General features: G+C 35.0%; 2 protein-coding genes across 6 annotated transcripts; one reads left to right on the top strand and one right to left on the bottom strand.

The window, feature by feature from the left end:
* Window positions 1-2,182: 2,182 nt before the first annotated feature.
* Window positions 2,183-8,696, top strand: SNF4 (sucrose nonfermenting-like protein). The gene is made up of 13 exons (XM_086247553.1): window positions 2,183-3,065; window positions 3,209-3,296; window positions 3,757-3,939; window positions 4,692-4,799; window positions 4,910-4,969; window positions 5,157-5,246; window positions 6,043-6,177; window positions 6,518-6,662; window positions 6,732-6,905; window positions 7,118-7,181; window positions 7,284-7,353; window positions 7,883-8,000; window positions 8,141-8,696. The coding sequence occupies exons 1-13, from the start codon at window positions 2,941-2,943 to the stop codon at window positions 8,236-8,238; spliced, it is 1,458 nt and encodes a 485-aa protein (XP_086103679.1). The 5' UTR covers window positions 2,183-2,940; the 3' UTR covers window positions 8,239-8,696.
* Window positions 8,697-9,750: 1,054 nt separating this feature from the next.
* Window positions 9,751-19,355, bottom strand: ALY2 (ALWAYS EARLY 2). Of its 5 annotated transcripts, none has more exons than XM_086247708.1 (20): window positions 19,111-19,354; window positions 18,164-18,282; window positions 17,964-18,062; window positions 17,636-17,698; window positions 17,451-17,528; window positions 17,112-17,280; window positions 15,905-16,161; window positions 15,429-15,801; window positions 15,274-15,345; window positions 14,605-14,888; window positions 14,423-14,485; window positions 13,754-14,071; window positions 13,480-13,658; window positions 13,075-13,357; window positions 12,282-12,488; window positions 11,946-12,107; window positions 11,050-11,193; window positions 10,738-10,950; window positions 10,186-10,476; window positions 9,751-10,063 (listed from the first exon to the last, which is right to left on the bottom strand). In XM_086247708.1, the coding sequence occupies exons 2-20, from the start codon at window positions 18,263-18,265 to the stop codon at window positions 9,899-9,901; spliced, it is 3,522 nt and encodes a 1,173-aa protein (XP_086103834.1). In that variant the 5' UTR covers window positions 18,266-18,282; window positions 19,111-19,354; the 3' UTR covers window positions 9,751-9,898. The 5 variants fall into 5 exon arrangements, with proteins under 5 accessions (XP_086103834.1, XP_086103838.1, XP_086103837.1 ...); XM_086247712.1 differs by having other exon boundaries at window positions 11,083-11,193; XM_086247711.1 differs by having other exon boundaries at window positions 14,423-14,479.
* Window positions 19,356-20,539: the final 1,184 nt, after the last annotated feature.

Genomic DNA, 20,539 nt, shown 5'->3' with positions numbered 1-20,539 from the left:
AAAAAACACAATGGTAACTTGATAAGTTGCGCATGGGTTACTATTTTCATATTACAATAACCAACGGTAAATAAATTTTTCTCTCTCTTCCCATGCTGGCGGAGGCTGACTGAGAATCAGGGTCAGTTGTGGGCCCACCAATCGATGATGTGCTGTGCTGTGATTCCGTGGACCCACTTGCCCCATCACTTCATCGTCGTCAAATCCGGTTAGCTCAATACCCGACCCATCACGTATTATTGAAAACCAATCCTCCCCAGTTTGGGATTACTGTGAGTTTGAATAATAAGTCCTTAATTATTCCAAAAGGTAGGAAAAATAAAAGAACAAACAAAGATGCTTGTGCCCACAATCCCCTCTTTTTTTTTTCTTTTTTCGTTTCTGCTGCTTTCCTCTCTCTCTTTTATTAATTTTGCTTAAACGAATGAGTGGAAAATATTATTTTACAAATAGAATTATTATTGTGGTTGTTATGTATACAAATTTCATATAGAGAAGTTATAAGTTATAACTACCACAATAAGAACTTTTAAAGTTCTCATAAAATGGAAATCTTTAGAGTTGGTGTCATACAAAAATAAAATGGATATGAATGAATGAAATGTGATGTATATGAAAAATAAAATGTGCAAAAGACTTCTTGTCTAGGGTTTTTAATAGAAAATGGATTTTAAGTTTAAATTTTAAATAGAATGTTTTGCTACTACAAAAGAAGGGGAATTCCAAAAAGGTTCATTTGAGAATAAGTAGTTCTTTTGGGTATGAAAGTAACAAAGAAATCCTCAGATAGATACAAAAAAATGAAAAAAGGAGGACCATGAAAACTGTGATGCGTTAAAAAAAATCTATTTGCATTATACAATAAAATTTTTGCATTCGCATTAGCACTCGTTGAAAAAATATACAAAAAATATACTTTAAAATTTAAATAATATAACCCTAAAATTAAGAATAAAGCACTTAACCTAATATATTAGGTCAATGAAAAAAGGGATACATATTGTATACATTTTTTCAACTTTTAATGATCAAAATTTTTGAGTTGAGTTGTCAATAATCATTGGGTCTAGTAGTATTCAATCTCATTTAAGAGTTAACTTAAATAATGAAAGAATGCAAAAATATGAGTAACATAGCCTTATAAATATAAATTTAAAATTTATATATATATATATATATATACAGGCCCCTTCAGCTGTGTGAGATTTCACATTTATGCTTATTTGTGAGATCTCTCGTGCGGCCCACTCCATATTGTATTTCGATAATTAGAACTGTCTAAGTTTTTTTATTTCCATTGAAGTATCGTGTTTACAAAAAATTAGATTAGTTATAAACCATTTGACCGTTGATTAAATGATCACAATTTTAAGTGTTTATTGAAAATATTTTATTCGTCTATTTATTTGATCAAAGTTTGATAGCTTAATGATTTACGATTTGCTTAATTTTTTACAATAATGATTTTTGAATATAGATTTAAAAAATAATTATTTTGAGTCGTTGAAATACAATGTAAAATAGGCTACACATTGAGATAATGAGATCTCATATATATGCTCTTTTTATTGAGGTATACCTTAACTTATTTATGTTGAAGTATGACCTTGTTGGGGCTCACACGAGTCGTTTTGTGTCAATTTGAACCTTTCATTTTTTACATCTTCATTGATAGATAATTCTTGCAAAAAATTAGTCAAATCGAAAATCATTTGTCTATCTAACTTTGATAAAACAAATGAATGGTTTCATTGAAAAATATTTAGTTCGTTTATTTATTTGATCAAAGTTAGATAAACAAATGATTTTCGATTTGACTAATTTTTTGTAAGGATGATTTATCAATGGAGATGTAAAAAATAAACGGTTTAGATCGACATAAAACTACTCATATAGGCCCTAATAAGATATACCTCAACATAAATAAGTTATATACCTCAATAAAAGGAGCCTCTATATATATATATATTCTCTTTACCCTCTGACATTCATCATCTATCTTTTCATTGTCCTCTAATTTTTCGGTGTTAAAAATTAAAATAAAAAATACAAAATAAGAAGGTACAAAACTACAAACGAACCTTGGTTTTGTAAATTTGGCTTTTGATACAATCACTATCATTATAAAATATTTTACTGCCACTATAATAATTGGCCCCTCTCTGTTTTCATTACACTTTAATTTCTTTTGTGTGTTTGGATGTTTTACATGAGATTCTTCACTAACACAGCTTTTGAAGATCCAAATCATCCATCAACCCCCCATACCCCTACTCTCAACTCTCTCTTGAAAATTAGGGCTTTCTGCCTCTAGCTAGCTCTGTTGTCACGCCCATATTTCTCTCTAAATTATATCACAACCACTTTTGATAGTTGAATTTTCTTCAAAGTTTCTGAAACTCAGACTTTGGATTGGATTTGGTTGGAAAGTCTGTGTCTTGAATTAGATCACAGATCGAACTGGAAGGAATTCCACGGTTTTTGATGGTTTTTTCTGAAGGGTTTTGTGGGGTTTCCTCCTGCCCGTTGGATTTGTTGACTTTTGGACCGAGAATTTGATCCGAGGGTGCTGGGATTGAAAATTTCAGATTTTGTGCATAGTGCATGCAGAAGATTGTTGAGGCAGTGTGTAAATTTGATAGATTTTTGCATTGAAAGGTTACGATTTGGGATTGGTGGGTTGGTTTCATAGAAATTTGAGGTTTTTGCATGTGTAAGACTTAAGGGTCCTCTGCTCAGCTGTGGAGGATCCCTATTACTAAGCAAGACAAAAAAAGGGGGTGAGGGTTATGAAGTGTGATTAATAGTATAGGGTTAGTGGAATTGGTTTTTTGTGACAAATAATCAAGTGGGAAGGTGTTGAATTTTGCAGTTTCTGGATTATTTTTGCGAAAAATTAAGTATTATTTATACATATAAATACATCTAATTTGGTGGGAAATGTTTGGTTCTGGTCCGGGTACTGCACATGATAGCAGTGCACTTTCAGGATCTGTTTTAATTCCAACACGGTTTGTCTGGCCTCATGGCGGAAGGAGGGTGTTCCTCAGTGGTACTTTCACAAGGTGTGTGATTGCATTGGTCAAAATTTGATTCATATTTTACTAATACTTCCTGTTATTTGAATGATTATAGTTTGTTTCTGTCAAAGTTCAGTGCACAATTGAATATGTGATATGGGCTTATATTGGGTTTTCTGTATGCACAGGTGGTTAGAACATATACCTATGTCTCCAGTGGAGGGGTGCCCAACTGTTTTTCAAGTTGTTTGGAACTTAACCCCAGGATATCACCAGGTTTATATAAGCTAATTACTGACGCTTTTACACTCGGTTCAGCTTGATGAAGAGTAAACTCTTATTGTACTCATCCCTAGTAGTATAATGATTGGTATTTCTATGAATATCATTATCATGCAATAACTGTTCAATTGAGTTTGCTAGCATAAAGGAGAAGCAGTTATTATTATGAAACAGGATTCATGATTCACTTTGTAACATTGTGGGGGAATGTACTTCTTTCACTGCCCCTATATTATGTAATGTATATAAAGGAAGGATAATATTACCATTTACTATATGCTTGTTGAGCTGGTAGATGTAATTTATAATGCTCCTCATATGCTGATTCTGATATATTATTGTTGGGCATGGGTGCCTGTCACCCAAGGGCTAGATATGCTTGCCCACTGGCATATGATATAATATGAATAAGCCTCATGCTGATATTCAGATGTGTTGTTTCCAATAATTGCAGTACAAATTTTTTGTCGATGGAGAATGGCGACATAACGACCACCAGCCTTTTGTAAATGCAAATTGTGGAATAGTGAATACCATCTTTCAAGCTGAGGAACCAGATATGGTTCCTACTATTTTCAGTCCTGAGGCTTATGGTAGATCGAACATGGATGTAGATATTGATGTTTTTACAAGTGCGGTAAGTTTTTTGCTAGTATTTAAGTAAACGGTCTATGAGTCCTTCTCCCCCCCTCTCTTTGAAGATGTTTCCATGGGAGGTGAATCCTCCCAAAGAGATTAATAGGTTACGTGACCTATACTATCCATGGAAATCTATCACATCATTTTCTTCTTTAGTGTTTTGAGAAATAAATTATCGAAGAGCTATTAATACCTGTTGATTATCTTGATAAAATTCGGATGATTGCTAGGCTCTCCAATTTCATCAACTAATTAAGGAACAATCATGAAGAGAAAGCCCTACCCCAATAACATGACTTCATTTATGAGGGTTTTTGGGTTTTCTTTTTTTCTTTTTTAAATATAATAAATTGAAAACCTCTGGTTCCCTAAAGAACATTTATTATAGATTATCAACTTGCTAGGGAAGAATGCTATGCCTCAATAGTATAATGTTTGAAAATAAGGGGGAGGACTTTTAACAGGTTGTCCAATGTAGTTAGTTGGACCTTTGGACAAGGATGGAATGCCTAAATGATGATTTAAGATTTTAGAAGCATCAGCATAATATTTAGAGCTCAATGTTTCTTGGACCCTAAATACTTACCACTCCTAAAGATACAACGCAGACAAAATTCTTTGACCAGATAAAGCCCGTAACAATAAATTACAGAGAAGTTCCGATGCTGTTGTGGATATTTTCTCTCTTTACTTTTTTTTTATTTGTCTTGCAATACAGAATGGGTCATGTTGCCAGGTGGTATGTTGCAGGAAGCAGTTCCTAGGATCTCAGCGGCTGATCTAGATGTCTCACGGCATCGTATATCTATGTTCTTGTCCACACATACTGCTTATGAGTTGCTTCCTGAGTCAGGCAAGGTTTGACTGCTTTACCCTTCTGTAGATGCTGTTTATGGTAGTTTATTAGGACTTGACCGCTTTAGTATACGAATTTGTCATTTTTTATTTCAATTGTGTTAACATTGCAGGTCATTGCATTGGATGTTAGTTTACCTGTGAAGCAAGCATTCCATATCTTACATGAACAGGTGAATGTCTTTTGCACAAACACACGAAAGGCGAGAGGGAGCTTGAAGTACCCCAGCTTTATTAATTTGATTCTCTCCTTTCAATTTACACAAGTTCTTTGGACTTGTATGCCTTTTAAAGGACTTGGTGATAATTTGCTTTATGTACTTATCTATATCTTTGGTTGCTGATTTAAGTTCCTTTCAGGGAGTGCCTGTGGCTCCTCTCTGGGATTTTGGCAGGGGCCAATTTGTTGGAGTTCTTAGCGCATTGGATTTCATCCTAATCATGAGAGAGGTGTGTCCTAAGTTAATTTCTGTCATTTCTTTTGATTGCTGATATATGCTTATGATAGTTTTGGATGAAGCATTATAAAAATACTTAAATATAAATGAAAGTTTAAAATTTATGAGGCACACATCGTGAGTTGATGGTGAGAGTCCGATAGTAACTAAGATGCTACTAAGCCTCAACTATGTTACAAGGTACACAGTAATGAGTGTTCTTGTGACATTTTCATTATTGGAAATTTATAAACTGGATGTGCATGTTCCTGGCACCACCAAACCTTGATGGAGTCGATTTATGGTGGAGGGAGTCTGTGTCCCGGTAATTTGGTTATTTTTTAGGGGAAATACAGCATTATTTTTTGAAATTTGAAACTATTAAATAGTCAGAAAACTGTTCTAAATCTTTTGCGAAGTTTTAGTCTGATGCCATCTTTCCCCATCTCATCCCTTATCCTTCCCCAGTTACAAATTTATTTCTCTATTAACTTTTAAGTCCATTCTTCTAAAGCCTCCTCACCTTGAAAAATGTTTACACAGCACATGAGTTTTCTTGGTTGCCAATCTCAGTTTGTGGTTCTTAGCTCAATTTATACAGGTGGCATGCTAAATTAGATCTATTTTAATGTTAGACCAAAAAAAAAGATCTATTTTAATGGTCTTTCCTTTTTGGTGTGTAGACTGCATGCTTGATCTGTGAAGTTTACCTTGCTTTCTAGATGTTCTTTTCCTCGGTATTTTTTTTCTTCTTGAAATGCACTTCCAAGTTCATTTTCAGTTGATTAACATGTATGAACCTTTACAAGCTTGGGAATCATGGGTCAAATTTGACCGAGGAAGAGCTTGAGACTCATACTATAGCAGCATGGAAAGAGGGAAAATTACATCTTAACAGACAACTTGATGGCAATGGGAGATGTTATTCACAACGTTTTATCTCTGTAAGTGTTTCCCAAGTTGCTAATTATCTTTTGAGTTGAAATGATATCCTCTGTAATTATATAATTATATAATTTATGTAGTGTTATCTTTTGCACAGTTTGGAAGATGTGGTACTTCGTTTTGACTACATTTGTATGTGAAGCAAACACATATGCTCATATGATATTTTCAGATTTTGAAAAATGGGAATACATATGCACTAAGGGTATCCAGAATCTGTATGTTTTTTCCTGATGGTTCTGGTGCTGAAATATGACAGCACCTGGATCCACTGGAGCCAAAATCTTGATTTCAGGTCATGATAATGCTTACTCATCTATGTATTGCTTTGATATCCAGGCCGGGCCTTATGATTCTCTCAATGAAGTTGCTTTGAAAATTTTGCAAAACAAAGTGGCTACGGTTCCAATTGTCCAGTCTTCTTCACAGGATGGTTCATTTCCACAGTTATTGCATCTTGCTTCTCTCTCTGGCATACTAAAATGTAGGCTTTTTGTCTCCTGTATTTTGGTTAAGAGTACATGATTAGTTACTAATCTATGATATTTTTCAGGCATATGTAGGCATTTTAGACATTCTTCTAGCTCCTTGCCTATACTCCAGCATCCTATATCTGAATTTCCTTTAGGTACATGGGTTCCAAATATTGGGGAGTCAAATGGACGACCATTGGCAATGTTGAGACCAAATTCATCTCTCGCCGATGCTCTGTCTTTGTTAGTGCAAGGTGATTTTTCTTCTCATTTCTGGCTATCTGCTTCATGGCTTCAGGTTCTTTTATAGTGGTGCTCTTGAAATGAAGTTTAAATAAATTTAATGGCCTTTTTATTTATTGTTTGTAACTATTTTACACTTTTGACTCTAGAATTAGCCAGATGGTTTTATCTACAACCAGTACTGCTTCTGCTTGGCTTATTCTTTTGCATATTTCTTTTGCAGCTGAAGTTAGTTCAATACCCATAGTGGATGATAATGATTCGTTGCTGGATATTTATTCTCGAAGGTGATCCGATGTTATTTATTTATTTATTCATTGAGTTTTGTGTAGAATTAATTATTTTGCCCCTTAACCAATTGCGGAATGTGCCTGTTATGTCTTCAATAGTGATATCACTGCTTTGGCAAGAGATAAAGCTTATGCACAAATTCGCCTTGATGAAATGAGTATCCATCAGGTAATTGCTAAACATTGCACAGTTGCATGCATTCTCTATTAACTTTCTGTGGTTTTTACATGTGGGTGATGTAGTAGTTAGACTTTTCAGTAGGACGGAAAACTAGATAACTTGAAGTAGCTTGAAGAAGTCTTAGTGCATGACAAAAATAGGTTTATGTGATTATGTGGATGCAAAAATGTTGGAGTTTCAGTTGAGACAGGAGCATAAAGCAGCCCTACCTACTGGTAGGGAAATGCTATATAGGTGAAAGAGTTTAGAAGATGAGACAAAACCAAAAATCAAAAGATAAAAATGAGTGCTGCAAAAATTTGGAAAAAACTTTTGTTGATGTGGGACCAGCCAATAATGTCCGTTTTTCCATGACTTCAAATGTGCACACTCTTGCATAAATTTTCTGATTTGAAATGTATGGTAATAATAAACTCAGACACAACTCTAAAAGTATGTTTAGCAATAAAGATGCATTATGTTGCATTCCACCCCTCTGAGAACTGAATGTGCTTGCCTGTGTTCTGTACTGTTGTAGACATTGCAAATCGGACAAGATGCAACTTCTCCTCATGGCTTCTTCAGTGGACAGAGATGTCAGATGTGTTTGCGATCTGATCCTTTGCATAAAGTGATGGAGCGGCTGGCAAATCCTGGTATATTGCTGTACTCATCTGCATTACTATTTTAGTATAATTAAAATAAGCTTATTTTCGATGTGTTACTGCTGTCCTATATTTTGATTGTGTTAGATATAACTTTTTCACAAGTTGCTTCCTTTTCTTCTATTTTTTAGGAGTTAGGAGACTTGTGATTGTGGAGGCTGGCAGCAAGCGTGTAGAAGGGATAATTTCCTTGAGTGATGTGTTCAGGTTCTTGCTAGGTTTAGCTTAAATATGTTGGCACTACCATATCCCATGACGCGGCTTGTGGCGGTGGCATTGGAGGCCATTTTATTTCCATTTGACACTTATTATGTCTTACACTTTGCACATGCTGAATGGCTTCATTTGATCACTCCAGTCTTTTATGGGCCTCATGTTTCTGAGCCCCACCTTTTTTAGAATAGAAATTTCAAAGAGAAAAAAATCTGTAAATGGTGAGGATTCAATTTTTCCCCCTTTCATTGATATATTATCAACTCGGCCTTGTCTGCCATCTTTATGTTAAAGCTAACAGAATAACTACAAAAAGAAGGGTAAATTGTATATGGCACCCATGCTTGTGGTGGGCTGTAGGTAGAAGTGGGTTTGTAAGTTCAATTTAGTTACTGATTTTTTCTTTTTGTTTACATTAGTAGCATTGCTCTTGTGATACCTTGTCTTGCAAGAAACTAAACATTTAGATGTTGAGTTCTATTTCTCTATTTATTTTAGATTCCTTGTTAACATTTAACTGATTGTAAGTGCTGAAATGATCGTCTTGTTTAGTTTAAGGATACATCTTATTGTGGTTGGTCAAAATACTACTTATAGTTACCAATAAATCTATTTTTTGGTCCCCTCCCTTTCACGACCACAGCTGCATAACCATAATGTCCAATGTTACTAGCTCTGGCCAATAAGGCTAGGCAATTGGACGCCGACCATATCTGGAACCCTGGTAACAGGTTTAGTGTCGATGCAACACATAGATTTGGTTATAAGTTGAATTATTGTTAAAAATAATTGTGTTCAAGGGTAATTTAATAATAAAATTTTCATTGACTAATGAGTAAGGCGATTCTGGTGCATAAATTTTTTCAAAAGAAACTATCATTAAAAGGAAATATTACAACTACACATTCGTTTTACACTTTTACCTATATTTCTCACTTGGTCCCATTTATTTACTTCTTAATTCTTATGTAGCTTTAATTTAATAAATAGAATAATGCTATGACAAATCTTGCAAATACTGCACAATTATTTAAAAATGATAAAAAATAAGAAACCAGAGGTCTTATAAGTGAGACGACTTGTTAAGTTCCTTCAAGGAAAATGGCAAATCGTATCAAGAGAAGGATGCTTGACAAGAGAGCAAATTTGAGTGATTGATTGGAAATCGTATCTAAAGAAGATTCTTGTTGGAGAGAAAAACGTTGCAGGAGCTCGATTGAGATGATGTTATGACTTATGAGATGGAAGTTGTGCTACCTCCCTCATGAGATGAAATGTGTCAAAAGTCAAAACAACACCAATCCAAGACTGTTACTTCTATATCTAGAAATAGAGTTTTATACAAGTGTAAAAGTGGATAAAAGAAATTGGGTAATAAATGACACAAAATAATTGGGTTCAAATAAAACAAACTCCGAAAAACAAAAGCAATATTAATCAATTAAATACAAAAAAAAAAAAAAAAAAACCCCTTACCCATAACCATAAAGATAAGTATCAAAATGACTTGAGATTTGAGTTAGGTGACATTTGATTCAGCTGTAATGTTCATGAGAATAATATAAGTGAAAAAAAATATATTTACAAGTGACCATGCTCAACACATTGGTATTCTACAACTTTTCGCAGGGACATAGCCTCTCTTAGTCCCTTCTATGTTCGGCCCCTGATCAAAATCAAGTTGGTACAAGTGCTAATATCTGGGTCTTGATTCTGCCCATGCACATTTGAATTTCTCTGTAAATTCCAACATTCTGGGGACAGCGCGGATGCAGGCTCGTCACTGCATAATCTAATACTTGAGCCACAACAGCTGGAGGATACTGTCGTTCAGTACATGTCTGCACATCACAAGTGAAAAATATGAGGATACAGCCAGGAAAACTCAAGAAATTATGGAGAGAGAGAGAGAGAGAGAGAGAGAGCTCTAATCCACCTAACTTGACACAATCTCAATTTATACCTGTATCATTTGTACAGCCATCACACATGCAGTGATAACCTCTGAAAGAATCTGTGCCTCATTTTTGTCAGTATCAGTGGGCAACTTTGGACCAGATGAATCGCTGGTTAAGCTAGGATCTGAAGCACTAGAATTCAACTGATTGTGATGGCCCAAATTGCCATTGACCTGTTCTTGAGACCTGTTTACTGATAATCTAGAGTCTGATGTCAAATGCTGGTTATCGATGGAATCTAGAGCCTCTCTTATCCTTACATAAGCATCTTCCCCTCCCTTCCTTGATGACATTGCCTGTAACGATTTATTGCATCATTGTGTTATCACAATAACTGCCTTCTATCTTCATCCCAAAGAAAATGCAAAAAGACTTGACTTCTTGGATTTTCAACCAGATGATAAAAAAAGAAGAGAAAAAATAAAACTGCTGGGATTTTCAGCCATATTGATCTGTAAAATACTAGAGGACCACCTAAAGGATGAGTTATGGTCCACAAACAGTATCCTACAAACCCAAGATTATAACACATCCACTTTAAGAAGGAAAGCTCATACCTGAATAGCAGCATTTACCATTGTATGCGCTTTCAATCTTGAGACTTCGACAATTTCAGCAACACTAGATCCTGACTCTTGAGAAATAGAACTGTCGAAAGAACTCGGGAAGCCACCATAGACAGTGGAATTGGCTGGGTGTTTCAGCCAAGGAGGCACGGCAATTCCTGGGTAAGTATTACGTTGCCTCAAATTAAGCAAAGCAGAAGAAACCTGCATGTGGAATCAATCATTTTAAAGCCGCTACAAAGCAGAATATAGTAAAACAAAAACAGATGTAAATCATGATATAAATTCATGGAAGCCACATGCCTGGCCACTGGCTTCCTTTAGCTGTACAAGTACCGTGGCGTAATGCTTCTTAAAAGGCTCGCAATCTTTTAAAGAGCATTCTCCACTGTTCTGGTTTTCCAAGATGTTATTATTTGTGTCTCTAAGCTCCCTCAACAATGCTTCCTATAAATCCAAAGACAAAATGAACTCTTTCTGAGTATCAAAGAAGCTTGATGCGGAAAGATTCACAGGGATTGATCAAGGTGGCAAAGCATAAGCAAGTATAGGGACTGATGATAATGTAGCGGAAGCAGTACATATTAACCCCAAATTCCTCATAGAGAAATCTAAGGAACGTAGAGAAGTCCTATCCAATAGGAAAAGTTGTGAAAATTCCCTGAAACGATTGGAAATCAGAATGCCTCCTCATGGCTACAAAATGGTCTTATTTATAGGCCTATTCTACTAAATACATCCAATGAATGTACATTAATTATGAATGTTCACAATGTATTCACAACTATTACTAATGGATGTATGTTCATAATATTTAAACTTATTAGTGAATATACATTGTACATTCATAATGTACTGACCACTCAATACATTCAATGTACTACATCAGATGGTTTTACCATGTCCAATTCTAAAGAAATGCTAGATTTTCAGTGGTTTCAAATAGTTTACGCAAAATCACCAACCACCAAAGTGAGGAAATTTTACAAGACCTTAGGAGTCTAGAAGGAAGTGGCTTTAAAGTTGAAAGCATTGATACAACAGATTTATATATGAAAGAGCTTTCAAGCCAACTAAAATTATGAGAAGAGACCTAAATGCATGAATAGTTTGGCATCAGAATGTTGACTCCCAAATCTGATAGAACATAAATAAAGATGAATTATATAATCAACTTCAGGGATACAAAAGTATCTAACCTTTTTATCAAGAGAACGAGTCAACTCAGAAAGAGCTCGTATATCAGCTTCCCTTGCTTGATTATGTGCCACCATACCAGGTTGACTATATGCTGTCTGTTGTGCACCACCAATATCAACAGATGCTGCTTTTGGTTGTGAAATTGTATGGTTTGTATCCCCCTGGAAAATTTTTAGAGAAAATAGGGTTTATTATTCATAAAAACTTGTATCTATACTTTTGGAACTGATTGACGGAAATTGAATTCCAGAATATGAGATAAGTAGTGGATTTTAAGGGCTGAGCAGAGTTTTAACAGAAGCGAATTCACACTTTTGCTTAGTAGAAATTCTGACCTTTCCCTGCTTTATGGAAGTATTCATGGGGCTAGGTGCTTTCTCCAAATGCCCACTTGAAGCAAACATCACAGGCCCTCCAAAATTCAGATTCCCATTCATATGTGGCTCTTTAGATGTAAGAGAGAATTTGTCAAAAGCAATATTCTGTCTCCTAAGAGCTTCTGGCATATTATCCAATGGGTTCAAAGGCATACAATCGACGTCCTGTAATGAAATTTTCTAATGTCATATCTCAAAGAAAGAGATGGAATGACCTGATTTAGCATTCTGATTCACTCATTCTTGCTAGAATAAAAGAAATAGGAAAACAAAGGAATAAAATAAATAAAATTTGCAAGCAACAGACCAAAGAAGAGCAACCTCAATCAAAATAATATAATCTGGGTTCCTCTTTCTTTTTGTTAGTCAAGAACCAGTCAGTAACCACTGAATAGTCAAGAACACGTCTTATACTTGCTGTAGCATAACCAGTATTTGATCAGTAGCCTAGTTTTATTTTCATCTTCTGATAGAAATTTCACTAAGAGCCCAACAGAAAACTAGAAAGTAACTGCCTAGGAGTAATAACATAACCTATTGTATAAAATAGCACCTAATATTTAAATGACAAACAAATGGTCAAGTATCTCAATTCTATAATCATCAGCAAAAATGAATCACCAGATAGAATGGTTAAGGGAAAGCAGTTTATACTTGCCAGCATTGGCAACTATTAAAGTAACAAAATATTAAAGAAATGATATATTTATCAGTGTAAAGATGGATGCGAGTGTGTCAAAGAGCCCACTACCATGACAAATTCAACTCCTATCTCCGGACGGTCAAATTGAACCCTGCACTTATCGTGATCAACGGTGAGCACACTGCCATCATGAACTTCTCTTGTTTTGGGATGAAGAGCAATCACTCGTTGTCCAACTGATAAAGGTCTTGCTAAATCTGTTGGGAGTCCTTCCCTAACACCAGTACGGAGTTCAGCATAATGTTTTCTCACAGATTCCCGGTATTGTTTAAGTTTCTCTCTTTCTTCACGTAGAAAGTGCTCAGAAAACCTCCGAGGTTTGCCAAGGGAACTGCAATAACAAAAACACAACGCAATATATCTTCTGTTGATGTTTTCCAAATTCACATATCATTTTTCTAGCTGTGAACACTATATACATATAAGTGATATAACTCTAGTTGAAAAGTGTACCTTCTAATGACACCCCATTCAACACGAGTTAGCCTTGGAATGTGTCCTAGTCCAACATGATTTAAGTACTCCTCAAACTCCCTCTTGGCAAACCAAGGGTAATCAATCGCACTATAAAACCACTCAAAAGTGCACCACCTACGTACTATATTTGATGACAAGCAACAAGAAATCTGTTCCTGCAAATTAAATGAGAAAACAATATTTTGTACCTAAACATAAGATAGCTGAAAAGTGTTCACACGAAAAAAACTGGAGAAAGGCAGGTATTTACCTTTAGATAGAGTGCTCTGTCCTGCACTGAGCTGGAATGTATATTAATTTCATTTTTTAATATAGAAGACTTCTCTTTGGGGACCAATGTTCTGGGTGTATACATTTTGCGTCTACTTCTTTGTTTAGTTGGTAAATTAACTTGGCTTGCAGTGGGAACTTGTGCAGTCGATACCATTAAATCAGTCCCTGTTCGCCTACAATTGCTATTCAAAGAGCCTTCCAATGATCGGACTGATTTCCATTGTTTTGACGGAGTAGAGATTTGACTGGTGCGTTTTCCTTTAGTCACTGGTTTAGCCTCTTCTTCACCAAAGGCCTACAACATGTGGCATAGGAAATGAAATAAAACGTCACTTCAATACCAAATCATATATGTAAACAATCAATTACCTCCATTTATACATATGCATCACAGACATGTACAATGAATATCTCTGTACACATACATTTATGCATATGCTAAATTTACATAACGAAAAAAATTCTACTATTTTACAAAAATAAGATAGCAATATCCATCTTGCTATGGTAAACTTTGTGTAAAAAACTTTCTACGTAGAAGGTTTTTTGGACTTAAACCTTCAACCTAGAAGATGATGTAGAAAGCATTGGCTCTTTTATGAAGAGAGAAAAAAATGTGTGCATGTGAATAAAATTATCTGCATACCTCAGTCTTTAAAGGTTCATTGATATTAGAATCCATATGGGCTTCAGCATTTGATATCTGCAACTTGAACAGGAATTTCCGTTTCTCATCAAATCGACCCAAAAGTTAAACAGAAGTTAAAGTGAGAGAGAGAGATATTAAGAATATTTGCATTGATAATCAACCTTCATCCCTATGTTTACCTTTGATACCAAGGACTTCCGTTTCTTTTTCCACATTTTAGTGGTAGACTGAAGCTGTTGTTCTGATTCAGAGACGGCGTTAATATCAAATGCAGAGTCCTTTCCAAATTTGGATTTTTTGGAATTGGTACCCTCAACTCCAGAAATTGCAAATGGTGCTCTCTGTTTTGCGCCTGGGAGTTTATTTTTGTTTCTCAAATGGCTTGTAGATGTGGCTTCAGGTACACTAAATTTATCTTCAATATCAAAGTTTGTTCCTTCCTCCTTCAACTGAATAGATGATCCTGAATCCAACAAATAACAATACAATTATAATTGATAAAAAGATTTCAACATTTAACCACCATAATACAAGTGTAAAATTAACAAGAATTGCATCCGGATAAAAAACATTGACTACTGAGAACCAAGTGCAATTTACAGGCTGCACTGAATTTATTTTATACATTCATCTAATTAGTTTTTCTTTAAATTTTTCCATCCTCGCAAAGGTCAAAATGTAAATAATTGAGGATGGATGTCTCCCTAAGGCTGAAATTTAAAGAGCTGCCCCTTGATTCTCTGTATAGAGATAAAACAGGGGAGGGAGAGAAGGAGAGAGAGACATCACATGAATCCATGTGTAAACAAACCCATGTAGAAAATAGAACAGAACCATGAAACACTTACCAGATTCCATTGTGGATGTTATCAGAGACAAATTGGCCAAAGTTTGCAAAGCATCCAAGCATGGGCTTTGATCTACAAGAATTGCAAATCTATTGTTAAAAGACATAGAAAGAAATCCACAAAATACAGAAACAATATAACAGAAGCAACATTACCTCCAAAATACAGTTTCTTGCTTCTCTTCCTTTGACCTTGTGCAGAAAATCGTTCCCCTTTTGCATTTGAAACTTCAATATCAACTTTTCCCTTAGCACTGACATCAAGTCCTTCTTCAGTGCCACTACATGCTTCACCGCCATCATCAAACTGCTGGTTCCCAATGTCTACAACTTTCTCTTTCTTTCCATAAAACTTCTTCCCCTTACAATGAATTTCTACTGTACCTACACCTTCCATGTCCATCAAGGAGCTACTATCTCTGGCATAATCTCCAGTTTCAGCCCCCCTGCTTCCTATACTGCCTTCCAACCAGTCTTCGTCCATCGAAGCATCACGAAGATTGGCCCGAGCTTTCCCTGATGGTGGATGCTAATTTACATAAACAAGAAAGAACCAAATAATGTCAGATTTGAATGATATATGGACAAGGCAACAAAGGTAGTGTCAGAACAAGTGAAGGCATATTAAGTACCATTCTTTCCGAGCTATGAACAGATGATTTTATATTCACTGGTCTTCTGTATGGTGTTTGAGAAACTTGGGGAGAGCCTCCTCTTTGCGAAGCCTCAGTTAATAATGCAGCCACATGGGCAACTTCATCATCATTGTCCCCCTCTGATTTCCTACCCTTTCTAATTGGAGAAACATAATTTCCCCTATCATCTTTCTTATAGGAAAATGAGACTGGGACGCGAGGTGTCCTCTTCCCAACTGCACGAGGCTGGCTACCTGATTCAAATTTGAAATCACAAAACAGAACTCAAGCTTCAGATGTTAATCACTTTTCATATAAGTATACTATTGGATGAAAATTTAATATCAAGCTCAGTTTGGCTCCCCCACCAACCAAAAGAAAAAATTAATTAAGCTCAGTTTGCACTATCAGAAAAGATATTCAAGTTACAGTTCCCATCATATAATGACACCAAACAAATATCTTAAGTAACACTGCAACAGGCTACTTGCATGGCAACCATTTTTCTAGTTATTTTAATTGCATTGAATTCTCATGAGCACTGGAAATATCTCCTGCCAAAGAATAAATAAACTTTTCTCTTTGACTCTGAATTTTAGATCTGGAATATGGTAAAAAAATTCAATATAACTATTATAATATAAGTCACAGTCAAAACCAAGCAATTGGTTATGAAAAACCATAGAAACCATTTGAGCATCAACTGCACAGCAATAAGATTATCAAGAAATTCTTAAGAGACACTTATCCCAACCCCTCCCCCCCACCCCCAACCCCCAAATCCTATATCCATTTATACTTACGTTGTAGCATTCTACCATGCACAACCACTTCCTTTTCATTGATTTTTTTCCTATTAACATATAGGGTTACATCTTGATGCATAAACTCTCTTCATAAATGTCCTGTTTGATATGATAGACATTCCATTATATTAGAATCAAACAAACCAGAAACACCATTGTGCTATTTTTCTTTTTCCCAATCCGCTTCAACTCTGCATATTAACACTTCTACAAATCAAAAGAAAAAAAAAAAAAAAAAAAAAAAAAGGTCTGCTTAGGTTCCATGCCTTCTCGTTTCTATATATTTAACCTTCCCTTTACAAATCTAAAGGCTATAAGAAAAAAAAAACACATAGTACAAAGAACAGAATAAAATTGATTAAACACCAGTATGGTGTCTCTGATATAAGGTATCATACCATCAAGCCTTCTCCTTTTTAACAATGATAGGCATCCATCATTCGCAATTGAATGAGACTGGAAAATATCTTTTGAGACACTACGCTGATCTTTCTCAAGCTTACGTTTCTGTGGTTTCCGAGAAAATCCTAAAGCATCATTGCTCTCTCGTTCACTATCACTGCCTTCCTGTCAATTTACAGACATGAAATCAAGTTACAAAGAGACCCCTGATGAGTAGAAATATTCAAATTCATGCTAATATAGCACATACATGTACCCCAAAACTAATTCCACAATAAAATCCCCAAAAAAAAAAAAAGTTCTGGTGCAAACTTGAAATTTTAATCCAATCTCACCAGAACATTATAGTGATCTGTCATCATTGCGATGAGGCCAACAACAGAAGCTGTCCCCTCTGGCAATGACAAGTACGCCTGAAATTAAAAAAATCAACAATGCTTATAAGTCAAAACAGTTATAACACTACCTTATAAGGAATGTTTAATAATTAGGTTAAGCTAGCATCGTGGACCACACATACTCGGTTCATGTTGTAAAGAGCCTCCACCATCTCAATGTTTCTGTTGCGCACTACAGAAGCCACCTATAAATCCAAAGAAATTAATACTCTCAAACATAAGGGGAAAAAAAACATAAAGTGTGTGAAAGCCTGATTCCCTGAAGCATGAACTACAATTGGTAAAACATTATGTACGGAAAGAAATAAAATATGCCTATAATATGCTCCACCGAGTGATGTGCAAATTCCAATACTTCAACGTTGAATATGTGATAATAGCACCAAACAGCTTTAGTTATCTACAAAATTTCCACCGGAAATTGAATCAAGGGAACAAATAATGGCATACCTTCCTCCAATCTTTCCCATATTTCCGGTAGGCCTCATAAAAACGCTCAAGTTCTTCCTTGCTCCACTGTGGTCCCAACTTATCAGACAACTTTCTCTTCTATGCAAAAAGTTGAACAAACAAAACATGAAGTGATTCATAGAATCAGTCTTCAAAAATGCTCAAATGAAAAATACATAGATAAAGAAACCAAGAGTTACCCGCTGCTTTTTTTTGTTTGAACCTCCGCCATATTTCTCAGGAGAGGCCTCATTTAAATTTGAATACCGCTTTACACTTTTAGATTTTCTTGTCGGGGCCATGGAAAAACTTCACCTATCTGAAACACATAAGGTAAAGAAATTAGTAAACTGAATTTGTAGCACTGATATTAATTCAACTATATATCCTACCCAGTAGCAACAATCAACTAATCATGATAATACCACAACCAAGAACCTAAAGTTTGCATTCGATTTTCAAGAATAATCAGCCCACCACTTTACATATATCATTCTCCGTGCTAACTCAATATTCTAATAAGATCTATAGCCTCAAAGACTGATCAATAAAACACAACAAGGCTTAACTAAAAATAAATAAATAAATAAAACACAACAAGGAAACCAGTCGAGTCACTCATCAACGCACAAGGTACAAGCACTTCAAAGCAAGCCCTTTCTCTCTCTCTCTTTTTCCCCTTCTTTTCTTAATAAGAAACACAAAGATTTTGTAAAGCTTTGCTTGTCATTATTTTCCCAGGGCAAACCAATTTCCGAAAAGGCTTCGAAAGTGTTCATTTACTTAATTAATATAATCTTTTCACAGAAATAAATTACACACGGTAAAATTCAAAATCAACCTCAGCACAACGCAGGCACCATATTCAAATTCTGTAAAATGTTTGATTCCCCCCAATCACATCACATTTTGAATCGACCACCAAAATTCAAAAATTCAATCCTAATGCAATCAGTTTAAGCGACAAAACTGGTTCAGAAAAAAAAAAAAAAAAAAAAAAAAAGGAACACTAGTTTTCAGAAACACTTCGAAAAAACAACAATAAGGTAGAGTACCAAATTTTTTTTAAAAAAATTAACTAATTCGAAATGATTCCGAGTTTCTGACCCTTTTAAAACCCTAAAAATCACAGATCGGAATTACTTACTCGTCGTAGGGTTTATCGAAACCCAAATTGAACCATCAGAGAAAGAGCGAGTTTTTAGAGAGAGAAAGTGATTCAGAGAAGGACTTTTTAGAGAGAGAGAAGAGAGAGAAGAGATAGAAGAGGGTGCGTGTTATAGAAAGAGAAAGAGAAAGAGAGAGAGAGAGAGAGAGAGGAGGCGTTGCCGCGAAACTTGAATATAAAGGTCAGAAGGTCGAGCCAATTGGATTTTTAGTTTTTTCTTTTTCATTATGGTTTTCACAGAGCGTGTAGAAGATGAGGGCCGAGGAGGGAGAGTACGGGGTTTGTATTTGAGCGGTGTCGATCGCCGTACACGTGGATACGGTGAGAGATCTTTACGGCTTCGGTTGCATGCTGGTGATTAGCTTTTTGTACGAGTGAGTATACGAGATTGGATTTGAAATTTTTTTGGTAAATATCAAAATTAGCGCACCTTGCAAATTAAAATCTCAGTCAGCTCCCTTGTTGTGGTTTTTGAAAATGCCACATGACATTTTTGTCCCGATAATTTTACCAAATTTTCACTTTAGTCCTATTTTTAAAATTTTAGCAATTTCAATTGTGTACCTTTTATATAATAATAATTAAGTATTTAAGTCTAAATTGTAAATTTCGTTTAAATTGTTGATGAAAATTTTGACGTGGAGCACATGAATGACATTTCATATATCTTTCCACATAGATTCTAATTTAAACCATTACTCATTATTGAACATATTTAGTTTCGTGCTAAAATTCTTTATTTTTCCAAACTAATTGAGTTTAGGTGGAGTAAAATATCTTAAATGTCACTCATGTGCTAAACACGACAAATTTTCTATCAATAATTTAAACAAAGTTTATAATTTTGATATCATTGTTATCGTATTGGAAGTACATGACTAAAATTGTCAAAAAAAAAAAAAAGTGATCAAAGTAAAAATTTCATAAAAGTACATAGATTAAAAATATCATTTGGCCAACTGAAAAATTAGTGAATTTACAGCCATCTCCCTTTTGATTTTGTGAAGGCCCATACTATTCCAACCACCCTAAATTGCTGAGTTTACTACCTTATTTTTAAATTTCAATTTTATTCTTAAAATAAAAAATTTCAATTTTATTTGTTGAGTCATTCGATACTTATCTATCGAAATGTTTGTGGTTATTCGACACCTAACTGCCGAACATTGACAGAGTAAGTAACTACCGAATAGAAATGAAAAAGACATTCAGCAGTATTCTACCGAACATTGTTATTATATTCGACCGTAAACTGCCGAACTCTTTAGTATATTTTGATGACATGCTGCCGAATGGGTCTAAATGATTTCATAACTTTTTACAAAAAAGAGTAAAATGGGAAAAATTTGTCCAAAATATGTTAGGGTGATCAGAATAGCCTTCGTCTTTTGTGAATAGGTAGACCCTA

The sequence above is a fragment of the Dryas octopetala genome, chromosome 6 (assembly GCF_963921425.1).
Source record: "Dryas octopetala chromosome 6, drDryOcto1.1, whole genome shotgun sequence".
NCBI classification, from domain to species: Eukaryota; Viridiplantae; Streptophyta; class Magnoliopsida; order Rosales; family Rosaceae; genus Dryas; species Dryas octopetala.
Note: the sequence above shows the minus strand (reverse complement) of the source record. Positions and strands in the feature narration are given on the sequence as shown.

Excerpts from the sequence above, each read along its gene's own strand:
- SNF4 (XM_086247553.1), top strand. The coding sequence starts at position 2,941 with ATGTTTGGTTCTGGTCCGGGTACTGCACATGATAGCAGTGCACTTTCA. Across the intron at positions 5,247-6,042 it reads TCATCCTAATCATGAGAGAG|CTTGGGAATCATGGGTCAAA; the intron begins GTGTGTCCTAAG and ends AACCTTTACAAG. Across the intron at positions 6,178-6,517 it reads ATTCACAACGTTTTATCTCT|GCCGGGCCTTATGATTCTCT; the intron begins GTAAGTGTTTCC and ends TTTGATATCCAG.
- ALY2 (XM_086247708.1), bottom strand. The coding sequence starts at position 18,265 with ATGGCCCCGACAAGAAAATCTAAAAGTGTAAAGCGGTATTCAAATTTA. Across the intron at positions 17,281-17,450 it reads CAGATCACTATAATGTTCTG|GAAGGCAGTGATAGTGAACG; the intron begins GTGAGATTGGAT and ends GTAAATTGACAG. Across the intron at positions 16,162-17,111 it reads AAAAAGGAGAAGGCTTGATG|GTAGCCAGCCTCGTGCAGTT; the intron begins GTATGATACCTT and ends AATTTGAATCAG.